The 18,569-nt window shown below is 39.4% G+C and overlaps 1 protein-coding gene across 1 annotated transcript in view; it reads right to left on the bottom strand.

Moving 5' to 3' along the window:
- Window positions 1-18,569, bottom strand: part of Tbx20 (T-box transcription factor 20) — a 48,718-nt gene that overhangs the window by 9,224 nt on the left and 20,925 nt on the right. The window contains exon 7 of the mRNA XM_070014276.1: window positions 72-184. Within this exon, the coding sequence (XP_069870377.1) occupies window positions 72-184 (113 nt within the window). The remainder of the gene's footprint in view (window positions 1-71; window positions 185-18,569) is intronic.

Genomic DNA, 18,569 nt, shown 5'->3' with positions numbered 1-18,569 from the left:
TCTCATTACCACCTTCATCCTCCTTCCAGAGCTCACTCTCCTGGAAGCCCCACAGGCCAGAACGGCCTTACCTCTGTTTGAAGTTGTCTGACTCTCATCTCCTAGGACCTCTTCCTCTCCTCCATAGGTGCGGATGGGCGAGCGGGCATAGGAATGCTTCTGGATCAGGCTCTCCACACTTTCCCTAGGGCACAAAGGAAGCATCATGAGTTCATGACAGAGCGCAGTGGTAGAGAAGAGTCTGGTGATGATTCATTAGTCTAGACATCTGTTTTCTCAGATAAAAGGAAGCCACATCAGGGAAAGATGACATTGGAGACGTGTGCATTAACAGAAGTAAAGACAACCCCCAAGAGACCTCCGAGTGAAGGACAAAGATGAACAGGGTTCATCTAGGAAATCTGGCCACAAGAATATGGGACGAATGAAGGAATATGGAAGGAATGAAGGAATGAAGGAATTTGCAGTATGGGGTTGCAATGAATCTCCACATTAACTTCAGCTAATATTTTGCACAAAATTCAATTTATTCAAATTGCATAGCTTTAACATCTGAGAGAAGGTCACCAAAATGTACATAACAGCCACAGACTTTCCCAGACCTGATGGCAAAAAGTTGATAAGACCTCATCTCAACAAGAATAAAAAAGGGGATGTTAGCTGCCTGACATCCCAGTTATGCAAGAAGGATAATAAATAGGAGGATCATGGTCCAGGCCAGCCCAGGAATACAAATGTGAGGAGACCCTAGCAAAAAATAACTAAAGCAGAAAGGCCTTGGGTGTGTGGCTCACCTATGTAGAGCACCTATGTAGCAAGGGCAAGGCCCTGAGTTTAAACCCCAATACCTCAAAAAAAAATCAATAGTGATCAACAAATCAAATAAATGCATAACTTAGGTGACAGTATGGATAGTTTTGATCATGAATACTGAGTGCTTTAAGATTCACATTTACAAAATGAGGGAAGGGATATATGAACAACCTTTAAGAAATTTAAACCTACAGAAAGTTAGGACACTTACAAGCTCACTTATGAACCCCAGAGTGAAGCTAATTTTAAAACAAAATTATTTTGGCATTAGATCATTTGATCTTATTTCATTCAAATAGAAGTCATGTAAGTCAAACGTTCATGCTGATACAGATTTGTTTATGTAATATGCATTTTGAAAACAATGGTGATGTGAAGATTAACACTGAATTACACTTTTTACTCAATACTGAACAACACTGATACCCAACCATACACTTAAGGAATAAGGAAAACAAACAGTCGTAATATTCCCAAAATGTAACACTTTCCACTTCTCTTGTAAAGCATGCATCCCAATTGGTGCTGTGGAAACTGTGTTTCCACATGAATGAAGGGAGAGGCACTGGTGGCTTACACCTGTCATCCTAGCCACTCAGAAGCTGAGATCTGAGGATCGCAATTCAAAGCCAGCCCGGGGAAGGAAAATCTGTGGGACTCTTGTCTCCAATAAACTACTCCAAGAAAGCTAGAAGTGGTGCTGTGGCTCAAGTGGTAGAGTGCTATCCTTGAGTAAAAAGAGCTCAGGGACAGTACCCAGGCCTTGAATTCAAGCCCTTGGACCAGCAAAAACTAACTAGTTAACTAACTAAGTAAGTAAATAAATAAATAACTGGAGATAGGTCTAGCTCTTGACTCCCTTTCTCTTCTGTTCTCTTCATTTATTTGTAGATACTGGCACTAGATTCACATTGTACTGAGTCAAAATTCTTGAAATTATACAGTATTAGCCTTTTTTCTTTTCAAAGATGTTTTGGCTATTTTAGTTTCACTTTATTTTCTATATGAAATCTAGTATTACCTGAGTAATATCTACAATAAAAGCACTTACTGGCATTTTGATAAAGATGGGCTTGAATCGTTAGATCTATTTGTTTAGAACTGTCATCTTCACATTGAAGCAATATATTCCATTTGCTTAGGTCTTTTTTATCTAGCTTTTCTCAGCAAAGCTTTGTACCAGATTAATCCCTAAATAGCTCATAGCCTTCCTATAGATCTGAATTTTCTCTATAGGTTGTCACGGTGTCTGTGAACAGAGGTATCTTTAATTCTTTCTTTGCAATCATAATATTTAAAATTTCATTAGTATAAATTAAGTACACAAAAGGACTTCATTGTAATAGGTACAACATGCATATAATGTATTTTTATCAAATTCACCCCTGTATTATCTTCATTTTTTGTTTGTTTGTTTGTTTTTGGTCCGTCATGGGGCTTGAACTCTGGGCCTGGGCACTGTTCCTCAGCTCTTCAGCTCAAGGCTAGTATTCTATCACTTGAGCCACAACACCACTTCTGGCTTTTTCTGCTTATGTGGTGCTGAGGAATCAAACCCAGGGCCTCATGCATGCAAGGCAAGCATTTTACCACTGAGCCACCTTCCCAGCCTCATACTCTTTCTTAATTTTGTTTACTTTTCCTGACTTACTGAAATGGCAGTACAAGTCTGTACAAGTCTGAGCTGGCAGCTGCACAAGTTGGACATACACGATTATTCTTTATCTTACAGAGAGCACTTAGTAGCTTGCTGTTAGGTATAACATTAGCCCTCAGGGTTTTTTGTCATTTCCTTTTATCACACGGAAACAGTTCCCTTCCGTTTCTAGTTTGCTCAAGTTTTTTTTTTTTTAAATCAGAAATTGATTCTGGATTTTGTTAAGTGGCTGTGTATGTGTGTGTGTGTTTTCTGCCTACTGAGAGATCAAATAGTTTTCCTTTTTTGGAATCACTGATATGGTCAGTTACATAAATTGAACTTAAAAGAGTAACCTAATTTTGCATTTTTGAGCTTAACTCAAGTCAATTATATTGTTATACTTTTGTTGGAACCTGATTAACTAGATTTTTTTTAGAACTTTTCCATGTATATTCCTAAAGGATGCTGGGATATAGTTTTCTATTTTATAGTATCCTTCTTTAGTTTTAGCATTAAGGTGATGATGGTCTCATAATACTAGTTTAAAAGTATTCCCTACTGGGACACCAATGGCTCCTACCTATAATCCCTATTCAGGACGCTGAGATCTAGCCCAGGCAGAAAAGCCTCTGAGACTCACTTCCAATTAACCAGCATAATGAGAGACTGAGTCATGGCTCAAAGCCAAGTGAGAAAATAAGGCCTTGAGCTAAGTTCGAGGCCTGGTACTGGCACCAAAAAATGAAGAAGAAAATTCTTCCCTTCAAATTTCTAGAAGAGCTTGGATAGAATTGTAATTTCTTCCTTAACAGTGAAGTCTTGAAGTTTTCTTATGGAAAAGTTTTTTTTTTTCTAATAGAATTAAACTTTATTTCCATGTTTAGTACATATTTATCATTGCTGCTGAATTAATACTAGAATTGACAATATGCAACTTGGGAGAAAAATTTACATTCTCCATATTAAATGGGTAAAAAGGGAATGTAAAACTACAAAACACTTGTTTGAATGTGAGTTCTAAAATATGGTAAACAGAACAATAAATACGTTGCTTTTTTTCCCCTCTATTTCCCAAGATGATTTCACTATAATTTTTTTCATAACAATGTATTTCAAGGAAGACAATAAGGGTGATCATAAAAACCATTTTACTTTATAATGAATACAGGGTACACATAACTTAAAAGAGTCTTAGCACAAAACTCCTACCCTTATTTAAAACATGAACTGAGGAGGATTAATTCATTAATGTCAACTACAAATCCAGTTTTTTAAACCCATATATGTCATTTAACATTTTTAGTCAGGAAACATTAGGCTGATTTAAAGTTGACATACCGCACAAGTTAACTTGACAATCATGCTAGCCATTTGGTGCTCAAACACCAATGACTTTAGTGGCGGGAGTTCAGAATGAATTCATTCCAAGTGGTTCAGAACTAATAGAAGTAATCATCCCACTTCCTGGCCTATGTTCAGGTACAAATGAGTGGATTTTAGCATTCACTGAAAGCTGGCTGCTGAAATACACAGAACACAAAGAATACTCCTGTGGTATAATTTCAGTGTTTACACATGGAAAAAAATTATTGTGGTTATCAAGGCTGCTATTGGTAATAAACACACTTCAATTCTCTACAACTCCTTAACATACTTTATGAAGGTGTGTGATGGAAATGTTTTTAACTACAAATTCACAACTATTGGCTTTATTGATCCCTTTTGATGAGATAGGGTAGTTTGCAGCTTTAAGAAACTTGTCTATTTCATTTGGCAAAATGAGAAGTGTGAGTGTTCAGTACGTAATAATGTTCCTTTACTAACCTTCCTTTCCATATCCACAAAAGAATACTGAGTTTGGTCAATCAGGCCCCTCCTCTCATTGCTGATGATTTGTGTTTTCTTCCCTACTTGATTGTCGGTTTCATTAGTTTTCTCTACATTTGGCGCCACTGATTTTTCTCTATTGTTTAGTGTTTTCTGGTCCACTAATTTCTACTCAAATATTTATTATTTCCTTCTGTTCCTTACTTTGAGTCTTTCTTGTTCTTCCTTTCCCAGTTTCTTGAGAAGGAAGTTAAGATTATAGTTAGGAGATGCTTCTGCATTTCTAACAGAGGGATTTGGAACTATGAGTTTCCAGAGTAATGGTTTAGCATCCTGTGAGGTTTATATGTAGTAGACTTATTTTCCTTTAGCTCAAAATATTTTCTAATTTTCTTCTTTTTTTCTTTGCCCTGTGGAGTGATTTCTAACAGAGTCATTGTAGGAGCTGGCCTTGGCTCAGGACCACGGAGCAATTTGCTTTTACTCCCTGGAGTCTTGGCAGATTGGAAACAAAGGGATGGTTATGACATGTCTGTGGCTGGCATGAAAGATCCAAAGCACCCTATACTGGCTGCCCGCTCCAGAAAAGCCTCACAGCACAGCCAAGGCCTGGTACACACTTACCCAGCTTCACATCAAAGAAATAAAGACCATTTCATTAGAAAAAAAAATCTCTTTCACCTGAAACCCTGCTTTTAACGTATCTATAATGAAACTTGCTGGTATCAAACTCCAGTTTTTATAGACATATGGAAAAAAATATTTATTATGCTTTTGGCTTTTGAATGATAGCTTTTGTGGGATAGGGTTCTAGGCTGACCAATTTTTTTCTTTCAGTTCTTGGAAGATATTACTTCACTGTCATCTCACTTTGTTTCTGACATGATGTCTGCTGTCATCCTTACTTTTGTTCTTCCTATATAATATTACCTAGAAAATTGACTAGAATGTTACTTGTAATTCAGGACAAAATTGTACCTATCATAAAACTGGATTGACAAAAATTAACACATTCATGAGAAAATGGTAAACTATAGTGAGTCTTTGCTTTAGTGAGTCTTTGCTATAGTGAGTCACTTGCTTTAAAATGCAACCTATGTTTAAATATCCCTGAAGCAAACTTTTTATCATTCACCGAGAGGTACTGGTGAATGAACTATGTGCATATGATCCATCGACTCCCCCTTCTGGTAGTAAAATCAGCATGCCAGGGAGATTCCTACTTAATCCAAGTTTGTAGAGGCACCATTTGCAATAAGACAATCGACCTAGGGACCTATCAATAGACGAATGGATAAAGAAGTGTATACACACACACACACACACACACACACACACACACACACACACTTACACAGGAGTACTAATCCATAAAGAAAATGAAATTCTATCATTTGCAGCAAAATGGCTAAATTGAAGGGCATTGTGTTGAATTTGCTACAAAAGGACAAGTATCAAACTTTATTGAAAAGTAAAAAGCGAATCTGAAGGAAGGCTAGCAATGGTTGGGAAGGGGGAGTAGGAGGATGGGAAAAGGAGGATGGGTTTGATTTGCACATTGAGTATGCATGTATTGAAATAACACACTGAAGCCCATTAATTAATATATAATATATTATAATATATATATTATATAATATATAATATATAATATATAATAATAATATAATATATAATATATAATAATATAATATATACCATAGTCAATTCATATGTGTTATGCCCGCCAAAAAAAAGGGTAATGGAAATGATAGTATAGCAGAACATAGAACCTAACTAGCCTGCTACCTGTCATAAATTTTAATCATTTTAGAATTACACTCTAGGAATGTGCAATCTAGCAGTTTTAATAGCTAATGAAACTTCCTCAAAGACTTCATTCACTGTAATATTAGAGAATGACCATCATTTTGGATTACCTGGGCCATTATAAAGGAAAACAAATGGACTGAGTAACCCAAAGACAAATGATAAAATATACATTCAAGCTGATGCCCTTTAAATCTGAGCCATACGAACATGTTGATAATATTTCAGGTACACTTGGGAAAGAATAAGGAGATATTTTCGTGTAAGGAAAGAATTTGTTTCAATATCCTAGAAAATATTTTCCTTTAACAGGGTTATAAAAGAATAGCCCTCAATGGCCATCAGTGGCCCCAAGCAATGGATGGAATATTTCAAGCTGTATCCTTCTTTCCATAATTTGTACATAAAACACTAAATTCAAGCATTTAATTTCCAAAGAAGACTGTGTATTTTTGCCTCTCTAAGATCGTGTGAGCGTCTTTCATACACACAAAAGAAAACTCATCTTCCAAATAACATGATGAATCACTGCCTTGTGAAACATTTTGCTTTTCTATAAAAAGTACATTATATTCATTTTGTCCTTGCTGGATCGCTGGTATCATTACTTATGCTCATCTGCAGGAGGGGGAAGGGGGTTTTATCAAAGTGATTTACTTGTGTCAGGCCTGAAAGTGAACTGAGAGCAGTGGCAGTTCTTCTATAACGGATGGAGTAATTGCATTATTGCCTTTTAAGTGATTGAACACAGTGTGCATATCAGAGCCATCTCTTCCAAGACGTTACAAAGAGCAGTCAGCCTACACTGTGTACTTTACATCTAATCCCTCTTTGCAGCAGAGTGGAAAGTGCAAAGATTTTGTTTAGCCTGGAAGCCTTTTGCAAGGATCTCTAAGATGCTGTACCCTGAAACATGAGGTATGATTCCCCTAATAGGTTGAGTGGTTTGGGCATTCTAAGCTATGTCAGTACCATGAATACTCAGTTCTGCCATATCCTAATGCATGAGACTGGAGCTTTAGTAAACTTAACCTTTGGATTGAAAAGGGAAAATTATAGGGGTATCATTATTGAAGTTCAGCCTTTCTAGTATCTAATGCTTAATTACTGTCTACCAAGAAAGAACACAGGTGATCGACAAAAGATCTCTTCTGACTGCTTTGTAGCATCAATTCCAGGAAAGAAATCTGTCACAGGCACAACCCCAGCCTTCTATTGAAGGCAATGGAGGGTAGTGGAGATGACTTTGCTGTACTTACCGAAATATTCAGAATCACTTAAAATCACTCAAATGAATCTGAGTCACTTAGTTCACTTCAGCTTAACTTAAGCCCAGCTCTGGCACCTGTGAGCTGAGTTTGAAAACAGAGAACCTCATCTTTCCACGTCTCCCATTTCTCTCCTGTATAATGAGGGATTTGGTAAGCTCTCCGTCTTCAGGTTATGATTAAGGTGAGGTAAATCAGTACAAGAGATGACCTAGTACCTGGCACATGAATGCATCATACATGTTTACAGGTAACACAAATAATCTTAATTGTTAAGAAGTATCAAGGTTATGTGTTCCAAAAGCTGGTCACTTAATCATTCTTATTTCAGAAGAAATGGACACTTCTAGTCTCTACAACTTTTTGTGATTCACTTAAGCCTTCCAATCAGAAGCAAAATCAAATAAAAGTTAAATGTTATAGCAACTCAAATTCTAACATTCTAGATATAGGCCTGACCAAAATTGTATTCAGAGGGAAAATGTCAAATCCATTAAAAGCAAATGTAATTTATAGAAAGCAAAATATTCCAAGCTCTTTTCTCTTATCACTTTGTTCATGCTTATATCTAGTCTCACCGGATCTTTATAAATAACTCTTTGTTACAATGTTTTGCTAAAGATTTTATGCATAAGTATTGTAAATTGCAGCACATCAATATTAGTAGCTTAACACACTTCTTAATAAATGAGAACTTTTATATAATACAATTTGAGATGTATGACGAATCATCAATTTTAATTTGAGAATGGAAATATACAATCCATCCTGGGAAATAAAAAATAGCTCTAATCTTTTCCAAAGCTTTGAGATTATTTTAGTTTTATTTATTTGACTAAATTCTTTTTGGTTTTCTTTTTCACAGCAGTATATAGTTCTAGTTTTATATTGTCATTAGCAACTTGAAGAAATGAACTATACCACTGTGGGGATGGGGCAGGGCACAAAAACTCTCAGGCAGTTTCGTAAGTTCCAGGGCTGTGCCAACTGGAAGAAAGAATGTCTCGTGCAAAGTGCAGATTACTGAAAATATAAATAAACATCACTGAGTTGGAAGACAGGAAGTGAGCCTCCTTTTCTCAGGTAGATACAAGTAAGAGCAAACTTGGATTATTTTATAACTCCAAGTTCAGTTATGAAAATGAATCCTGAGACTTGGGTTCCTGGCTTGTCATACCCATTCACACAATGTGGTAAAAATAAATGCTTCATCTTAGTCTCTGTGAATAAAGAAGTCCCTCTGAAAAACACAAACAGCCAAGTATGAGTGGCTCAAGCCTCTCAAGCCTCTGGAGGCTGAAATTGGAGAATTACAGTTTGAAAAGTTTGTGAGACTCTTATCTCCAATTAACCAGTAAAAAGCCACAAGTACAACTTGAGTGGGGGGGGGGGCCGGTGGGAGAGGTGGGGAGGGAAGGGATGGTGGAGGAAAAACAAAGGAGGAGGTAACAATGCTCGATAGGAAATGTACTCATTACCTTACTCATGTAACTGTAACCCCTCTGTACAGTATTTTTGCAATTAAAAAAAAACATTTAAAAAGCCACAAATGGAGGTGTGGCTCAAGTTGTAGAGTGCCAGCCTTGATCAAAGAGCTCAAGGATAGCACCCAGGCCCTGCATTCAAGCCCCAGTACTGGCACAAGAAAAAAAAAAAAGAAAGAAAGATGCCTTGTTAAAGGAATTTTGTAGTAACTATAATTTAAAAAGAGGAATTACCCATTCCCTTTATCTGTTGTTGGTCTAACAGATTATTTTATTAAATTAATAGATTTTAGTTACTAGAAAATTTTAACTGTTACCTAACAAAAGTGCTTTTATCTCATGCATGAAAACCTTTATACTAAGTCTATTTTCATTGGAGAATTTAAAAAATAGTTTTCGCAAAAGCTGTGCAATCAGATTCCTTATCACAACTGGGCTTCGACTTCCTCTATAAAGTGAGGCTATGGGGGAACTGGTAGAGTGATTAGGGGATCCTCAGGACTATTGGCTGATTCAAAGAGGCAAACCAGCCTAGGTTCTCACAGAATGAATGCTACTTACTTCTATCTCTGTAAGTCATTATGAAAGACCTATAAGTTATCTGCAAGCTGTAAGCCTCTTTATTGAATCTGCTACAAGACTTACTGCTTCATTGCCCGAGGCAGTTGAAATTTCTACAAATTCCCAGAGTATTAGATTTGCAGCTTGGTTTCTGAATGCCTCCTTCCTCATCTAAACTAATAGAGTAGCTGAGTTCTGAACAGAGAGACCTGTATCCTACTGGGCTTGTGTCCAAACTTCATGAGTCTGAAAGTTTCAGTCGGTGTAAGCTGTTTTCAAATCACTTCCCACAGGGACTCTCAGAGTGAATTCCAACCTCACAGAGTGATATAAGTTTATGTATTTAATTTCCTGACACACCCAAAGAATGAAGAATACAAGCGAAAGCCAGAAAATGAGGAGGGTGCCAACTTCACACTTAGCTATTGCAGCCACAAAGAAGGAAGAGGGGGTACATTTAGTAGTCTGACATTCATCAGTGAGCAAGGAGGAAAGCTTCACCTCGCCCCTCACTTGGATTAACAAAGGTTATACATGAACACAGACCTTTGACTAGTCAATGGAGGCAAGTCCTTACTGTTGGGGTTTAGAAGGAAGAAATCTCACCGGAGCACTCTCAGTGCCAGTGCATTTGGTACACCGAAGGCTGTGTGGCCTATGGCTGATGACAGTTCTGGAAACAAGGTCGTGGTGCTGGGGTGGATACAGCATTGCCCTAGCTGGATCCTGGCTGCCAGGCCAGGCAGAGATCACCACAACGTCAACGTGCAGTCAACGTTCTCTTCAGAGGCTGCCTCCTCCTGCCAGCAATCACTCTCTAACACACAAGGAAATACTCTTATTTCCACACTGACGAATTAACAATACATGTATTCTGCATTTGAAGAGCTGACAGAGCACTTTTATTTAACATTAATCTTAATATTCAATGAGCAGATATTCCATTACATAAAAATAGTTGAAGAAAATCAGCAGGATCTTATGAAACAGCAGTTGGAAACAAGAAAAGTCACTTAATGAAGCCTAGCTAATTATTTCCTTTGCAACAAATCTGTTGCAAGAAAAAGAAGGATATTTAAATTTTCCAACATGTGTTTTCCCATTGTTAGCAGCATTGAAGCAGGCAGTACTAGTGAAGCACACAGAGTAAGAAGCATGGCACTATTGGGAGGGACTCGAACACTATTCAAAATGGTAGTTGTCATCCAGAGCCAATCCACTTGGAGAAACGCTCACCTTTATAAACAGAGAGCCAGACGGAGACAGAGTGAGCCATGACTTCACCTAGCGATGCGCTGGCAGATATTCACAGATCCCTAGTATAGGATAGGGCCACCATATTTCGGAATATTACGTAGCAGTGAAAAGCTTCTGAAAGAGCAAGCATCTATCCCTGAACCTTCACCAAGACATATTTTACCAAAAAAGAAAAAGAGAGATAACGTAAAAAAAAATTTTAAACCACATAAAATAAAAACGTCATAAAAGTAGCACGCGTGCGTGTGGAGAGGAGATGATCTCGCTTGTCCTCGGCTGACATGGGAAGTCGCTCTCTGTTGTCACCTGCTGTGACATCTTGTGGATCACAGGATGGCCTCATTTTCCTCTGATTAGCATGAAGCAGTATTATAGCTCAACCCTGCCGGGCATTGAAAATGGTTTCCCCATCCGTTTGTGGCCCTGATGGCCGGGCTCCAGCTGCCCTTCTGCGTGGAGCCCATGCTGTTCCAGACATCCGTGGCTGCCTTGGTCCTGCGAGTGAGCACACCACGCGCACTCCACTTGCACCCCCCCCCCCCTCTGCTTTCTCTATCGATTCCCCTGCGCTTGGCACGCCGGCTATTTCCAGCTCCTTCCAGCCCTAGATAATGTTGAATAAATATTTTCTCATGCAAAAAAAAAAAAAAAAAAGAAGCATGGCACTGAAACATTCTGAGCTCATCATTGCACAGGACAAAATAACAGTCATCACATTTTACAGAAACTCAGTAAGACTGTAAGGAAGAATATTAGATGCCCAAGGACCCAGAACCTGAAAATTAGAAAGCTGAAAGAAATTCTGCAAAACTTCAGAGTAAAAAAAGAAAGAGATAAGGTTCAAGAGATAGAAAACATACATTCAACAGGAGCGTAAGAGCCTGATTGGAGCTGGCCAAGTGGAAGCTTAGAGACAAACACAGAAGTCATTGGAAGAGGGAGGAGAGAAACAAACCCAGAATTTTTTCCTGGGCTCAATTAAGACTTGAGTTGTCAATGTGAAAACTTCAATCTTATTTAAAGACTCATGAAAAATCGACAGCTTGACAGATGCTAACAGAATTTCTGAGTTTTAAGCAAAAGATTCTGAAAACATTTTCAACAGACAGAGAGAAAACAGGCGAGTTTCTTACAAAGAAGAGACCATGAGCTTTTATTTTTATTCTATAATCCATAAGAGCCAAATGACTTACTTAAAAGGAAGAGTGGAACGTTCAGAGGGAAAAAACACTGCAACCCAGTAATGACAAAATTGGTAACAGTTATGGTTTAAAACGTGCACAGAGATTCTATGTGCAGAAGGCTTGGTCCCCAACAGGAGCTACTGAGTGGTAATTAGATCACCAAGGTGCTGACCTTATCAATGGATCAATCCTTGCAGCGTGTAGAGCTGAATGTGCCTTTAGGAAGAATATTTGGGGTCTCATTGCAGGAAGTAGGTCACTGTCAGCCTGTCTTTGATGCTCTGTTCTCATTCTTTGCTTCCTGAACACCATGAGGTGAGCAACCCCTCTCTTCACCCATTCCTAGGGCCTACCCTCAATGGAGCCATCTACTGAAGCCTCTGAACCAAAATCAACTCTTGTCATTTCAGGCATTTAGTCAAAGCAACAGCAATCTGACTAATATCCTTATAAGGAAGACACTCACCTCCCTTGCTCAAGCAATTATTCAGTATTTACCAGCAATTGAGAACAAAGTTGAGTTCAAGTCCAGTCACTGGAGACAGTGCAGAAGATATAAACAGTACACAGGAAATGGGAAAGACCAGAGTTAGATCTAAATTGATGGTGATTGTTAAAATGTTGCAATCCTTATGTTAACATTAAGGAAAAGGTTTGATAAAGTCAATAAAGATAAAAATTTACCTCCTGAATTATTTAAGCAAAAAAGTATTGGCCCAGGGAGGAGTACATATCATCTCTTTTTACCTGTTTTATAAGAAGAATGTAGTTTCAGACTTGAAAAAAGCCGACCTATGGATATTACAATTATTTTCTTTTTGAAATTATAGGCAATAATTAAAACAACATTCTGAACATTAGGGAAAGGGCCCTTCTAAAGGTTGGGTTGTACCAGGTTCTGGTGACTCAAGCAGCAGTTCTCAGACTGTGCCTTGCCTTGAGTGACTTAATTTTATAAAAACAGTACTGTCCTCCATGCTGCGGCAAGTAAGAAGGCAGAGTCCTCTGTGTGCACAGTCCATAGCACCATCTGTCCAGCACAGCCATGAGCCACACTCACTTCGTGCAGCTGTACCAAAACCGTATCAAGGAAACCAGAACCATGAACACGCCAGATCAACAAATGGTGCAACCCTCACACCTGGAACATATAAATGAAGGAAGGATACCCTAGTACATCATGACTTGTCATTAGAGGACCTGTGTGCATCATGGCCTGCCCAACAAAGAGCTCCTACTTTATCCCCAGGCTGTAGCTCAGTACAGTCTCTCTGCTTAATGCTTCCCACTCAAAACTGCCTGCCTCCCCTGGGCCTGCCAGCTCTGAACCTTGGCAGTGATGGCAGTACAGGTCTGTGACTGGGTTCTGACCATCCTCACTCTTTTACAACTCTATCAGCTTTCTGCCTTTGTTGTCAATCAACCTGGTCCTTTTGAGTCCTGTGACAGATTTGACCCTTTCTTAGAGATTCTGTATCACATAACCAATGAGAAATCTAAATCAGTGTCTCCTTGTATGTGATGTGATGGGGGATATGAACGCTATTGATGTTGGCAATGAGGACTGGGATGGAGAACTTGTGATTGCCGTGGTCATGGCTACCAATTGAACTCAAGAGTATTCTGTACATAAAGACAATGGGATTGTAGTTTGTTGTAGTTTGTGGATTTGTTGCTAGTAGATCCTGATACAGAAAGACACAAACCTGTCCTTCCATATTGATACAGTTTGCTTTTAGCAATTTTGTTTTCTGACGAACTGACGTGGGCTTGAGGCTCAGCTCAAAAATAAACCATATGCATTTCTCTTTCTAAAGCTAGTTATCTCATCTAGGAAATAGAAGTGATCACAGTTTCTTCTATGTGAAGCATAGCTAAATAAAATGTGTCAGGTCTATGGCCCTTCCTGACACATGGAGAACTTGGAGTATTCATTGTCATTATAAATTATAAAAGAGAAAAGAATTTGATAAATACAACAAAAACTAGAAGAGAAATTAAAAGACAAAGCAAATCGAACAGAAATCAGACATGGTTCTAACACTAAACACATCAGTTATCAGAAGACTTCATGACAGGTCCATTTTTAAATTTAAAAAAATGAAGACCTTCGAACAAGATTGTTTCAAGTATCAATACTCTGCGTGATATTTTTAAGAAGACACAGCATTCATTCACTCAACAAGTACTTGAGTGCTCAGTCATACCAGGCGTGTTTCAAAGCCTGAAGATACATTAAGAAACAAAATGCCAATGACTGGGCCACTCAGATGTCAGGAGAGCATAGCATGGGCAGAAAGCAAGGGCAAAGATCCTGAAGGTGGGCAGGTCCTGAGCTTGTTCCAGGGAAGATGAGGAGTCATGTGGAGCTGCAGCATGTGAGCCGAGAGAGGGTAGATGGGTTGAGAGGTGTGGGGTAAATTCTATAACATCTTTGGAGTTTTCTCTAAATGAGAAGATGATACATGGGAGAACTCTGAATGTGGAATACAATCCAACTCCCTCTCTTTGGCAAGATCATTCCCCTTGCTTCACTGAAGGGCTGTAAGTGTGGAGGAGAAAGATCACTTAGAAAATTAGCCTAACTAATCTAGGAGAGAGACAGCAGTGTTCAGTCCGGGTGGTAACATGAAAAGTGAACCTCTTTGCCATATTTAGAATGATTAGTTGTCAAGACTGATCAACTCTTTGGCTGTGGAGGGGAAAACAGAAGTCAAGGGTGGCCCCTGGGTGTTTGGGCAGAACGTGGAAAGGATGGAAGCAGGAAGGGGAGAGCGGGAGCAGGGGAGGGTGGTTAGTCATTCCGTTTCAGGTGTGTAAAATCCCAGGTTCTCTTAAGGGGAAGAAAAAAGTAAAAGCAAGAGCCTGACTCTGGATCAAAGAGAACAAGGCATGTCACATTGGAAATCATCAGCATGTAAGAGTCTAAAGCAGAGTCAGAGGACCCAGCATAAATGCAGACTGAGAAGGCAAGGGCTCAGAAGACATCGGCATTCATAGTGGGATGTGCTGAGGAGGAACCACCAAGGGAGATTAGGAAACAACAGCCAAAGGGTGTGAACTGAACATCAAAAGCATGGGGAGCCCCAAGAGGAAAGAGGAAGGCCTCACACCAAGAGCCTCCTGATTGCCACCTCCTGAGAAGCCAGGGTGATGGGAGGGAGACACTGGCATCCAGCTAAGACACTCTTTATTACCTAATCAATAGTTTTCAACTAATAATGATACTCACTCATTTTCTTCTAATATCCAGTCTTCACAAGGTAGTCCAGGTACAATTGTTTCCTTGCTGCCTTCCTTCCTTCCTTCCTTCCCTCCTTCCTTCCATCCTTCCTTGCTTCCTTCCTTCCTTTCTTCCTTCCTTCCTTCCCTCCCTCCCCTCTCTCTCTCTCTCTCTCTCTCTCTCTCTCTCTCTCTCTCTCTCTCTCTCTCTCTCTCTCTCTCTCTCTCTCTCTCTTTCTTTCTCTTTTTGAGATGGGAAGAAAGAGACTCCTGAGTTTTTGTTTTATACCTAACACACATCTCAGTATGCCGGGTTGCTGGTGGTTCACACCTGTAATCCTAGCTACTCAGGAGGCTGAGATCTGAGGACTGAGGTTCAAAGTCAGGCCAGCCAAGGAAGTCTGGGAGACTCTTATCTCCAGTTAATCACCTAAAAGCTAGAATTGGTGCTGTGACTCGAGCACTAGAGCACTAGCCTTGAGCAAAAAAGCTCAGGGGCAACACCAAGGCCCTGAGTTCAAGCCATAGGACTGCCTCCCCACACACTCCTCCCCAAATTAACACACCTCAATATAGAAGATTCACAGTTTTACCTGTCTTGTTTCCTCCCTTCTAGATTCAAATATCATAGGTTATTGCTTTTACTCTCTCCTCCCTCTCCCTTAAGAGAGACTCGGATGCCAAGTCCTCTCCTGTCACCTGTGGCCACTTGCATAAGAAAATGTGTGTTGGGACTGATGAACTTAAAAGTACTAAGATGTTTCAAAATGTAAGTGGACATTTTGATGGCAATGACAAACCAGTGGCATATTTCTAAAAGGGAAGCCTCAGAATTGTGAAGGTTTGCATTTTATCCCCCCAAATATTATATATACTCAACCTAGGGTCAATCAATGTTCCATGAGATTGTTTCTGAAGACTTGGCAAAATGACTGCAAAGACTGGAAGCATAAAGATCAATGAACAACAACAAGATTTGAAAGTAACAAGTAAGAAAGGGCAGAGAGCCAGGCGCTGGTAGCTCACGCCTGTAATCCTAACTACTCAGGAGGCTGAGATCTGAGGATCACAGTTCAAAGCCAAGCCAGGCCAGAAAAAAAAAAATCCTGTGAAACTCATCTCCAATAAACTACTCAGAAAAGGCCAGAAGTGGCGCTATGGCTCACATGTAGATTGCTAGCCTTGAGCACAAAGAGGCTCAGGGACAGCACTCAGGCCCTGTAGTTCAAGCCCCAGGACCAGCAAAAAATAAAAATAAAAAAAATAAAAAGGGCAGAGGCTTACCATCTTAGATACTGAAGTGTCAGCCAATATTTTCCTATGCTCTCAATTTAGTACAGATAAGAGTTTGGCACATGATAGAGAATTATTAATAAGAAAATCAATATATTGATAATTATATGCTATTGAAACCACTTGTAAAATATAATGATATTTCTATTTGATTCCTTCTACCAAAACAAATACTACATACATTAGAGAAAGCATGTAGGAGGCAAAAAAGTAATAGGAAGTGTACAGTTTAATATTTATACCTAATTTTGGAGTGAGGACAGTGCAGAATAGAAATCATAGTGAGAGAAAACAACAGACACGGTGAGAAAACTCTTCCATTTATCAGTCATACAAAGCTGATTTTCAGAATGATAAAGCAGTCCAATAATGATGACAAGGAGATGGAGTTTCCTACTGGGAAGGTGTGTTTCTCTAGAATAAGACTGACATTTAACTCTGAATGGAACCTTAGTGGAAGCAGAGGAAGAAACCTACTGTCAGGAAAGCTCCCGCAGTTCTAGAAGGAAGAGCACTGTGAAATGTCCAGGTCTGAGCAAACAGGGCCAACCCCATAGACACTTTTGTTTGGCTGCCCTACCTGGTAAGCTGTAAATCTCGAACAGGAACCTTGAAATCATTAAGGTCACATATTTATAACATCCTACTCAATTAGGTTAGAGAAGTGCAATATCTGTCATCATGTCATAAAAAGATGTGTTTTTCTCTCCGATCTTTTATAAAGAAAAGCTCCCAATATTGTTACAGATAGGGCCGTTTTCAATCAGTTACAAGGAGCAATTCAATTACTGGATGGTTTAGTGCAGTAACTGACTCCAGACTAATTTAATTTCTTTAGGTCTCTAAAGATCAATTGATCTGATTTGTCTCATCCCCAAAGGCTGTTTAGGAAAAATTCAGACTTAAATACCTGGAAATGAAATCCAAAACCTTGGCTTAATTTCACACTACTTAGGTCATGCAAAGCTGATTTTCAGAGACATCATCATCACTGCATTGTCTTGAAGACGTCAAGCTAGTCATGTAAGCGTGTTTTCTCAGTCCTCCAGAATCACCCCATCAGGATGCTTAGTCAACACACATTACCCAACCCGCCCTTCAGTCAGACTGCAATCTCCTAGCTCTTAGGAACACAAGTGACTTCAAGACTGTTTATACCCAAGAAACAGTTCATTACGACAATGAAGAATGACTTAGATAGGCACAATAGTTTGATGCAACATTTATCTAGGAAGGGTTTTGACTTGAGATTCATAAAGTGTTTTCCTAAATTTCATCTTGTTTGATCCTCCAATAAAGGAATAAGTGGTTACTCTTGTCATTTTCTAGATGGAAACAGATTCCCAGGCTCAGTGACTTCGCCAAAAGATCATTTACCCAGGAAAAGGCCAACCTGAGTTTCTATCCCAAGACTTTCACTCCTGATAGATCATGCTTACCCTTGACCAGACAGAACATGGTGCACACGTGGGCAACACATACTATTGCCCCAGTCCAAAATTAAACTTAAAGAAAAGTCATTTAACATCATCTCAGCTGCACAAACTCATCTGCACTCAAGCTCCTGGCCTTCACAAATAGGGAATCACCTCACAAAAAGTCATTACCTAAAGCAAGAGGCCTTTGACATCTAGACAACTGGTACCATACTCTCATAGACTGATGGCTCTTCCAACTGAACTCACCCACTTGCCTGCTCTTGGTACTTTGCAATAGATTATCAACTCCAAGCCTGGGTTTCTTGTCCTGATCTCACCATCTCCAGCCATTTATAGGGCTCTCCAACTAATTCATCTCTTTGTGACTCAAATCCAATAATTGGCCAGCCCTTTTGGCTTCTCTGCCTGCCCACCAAGCCTTTCCTTCCCAACGAACCACCTCTCAACACTCTGACACTTAGAAAGGCGTAGGGAGAATGAGACAGAGGTTGCTACATCCCTCGACTTGCATTGCCAGGAGAGCTTAGACGGAAGTGCTGAGACCAGATGTGACCCTGTAGGGAGCAATGATTGCAGCTGAAATGTATAGCAGCTAGCAGACAAGTCACACAAAGATGTGGGGATGCAATATGCCAGAGGGCTAATAGCTAAGTACCGCACCTGTCAGTAAAGACATTAGAGCTTGTAAAATGATAGAGTGAAGCACTGAACAATTCACACTTGCAATACTAGTTTCTTGGGAGAAAAATGGGTCAAGGTCAGTTTGGGTAGAA

Source organism: Dipodomys merriami, unplaced genomic scaffold (assembly GCF_024711535.1).
Source record: "Dipodomys merriami isolate MVZ:Mamm:240054 unplaced genomic scaffold, mDipMer1.0.p SCAF_94, whole genome shotgun sequence".
Classification (NCBI taxonomy): Eukaryota; Metazoa; Chordata; class Mammalia; order Rodentia; family Heteromyidae; genus Dipodomys; species Dipodomys merriami.
The sequence above is the reverse complement of the archived record's forward strand: the minus strand, read 5'-3'. Positions and strand labels throughout refer to the sequence as shown.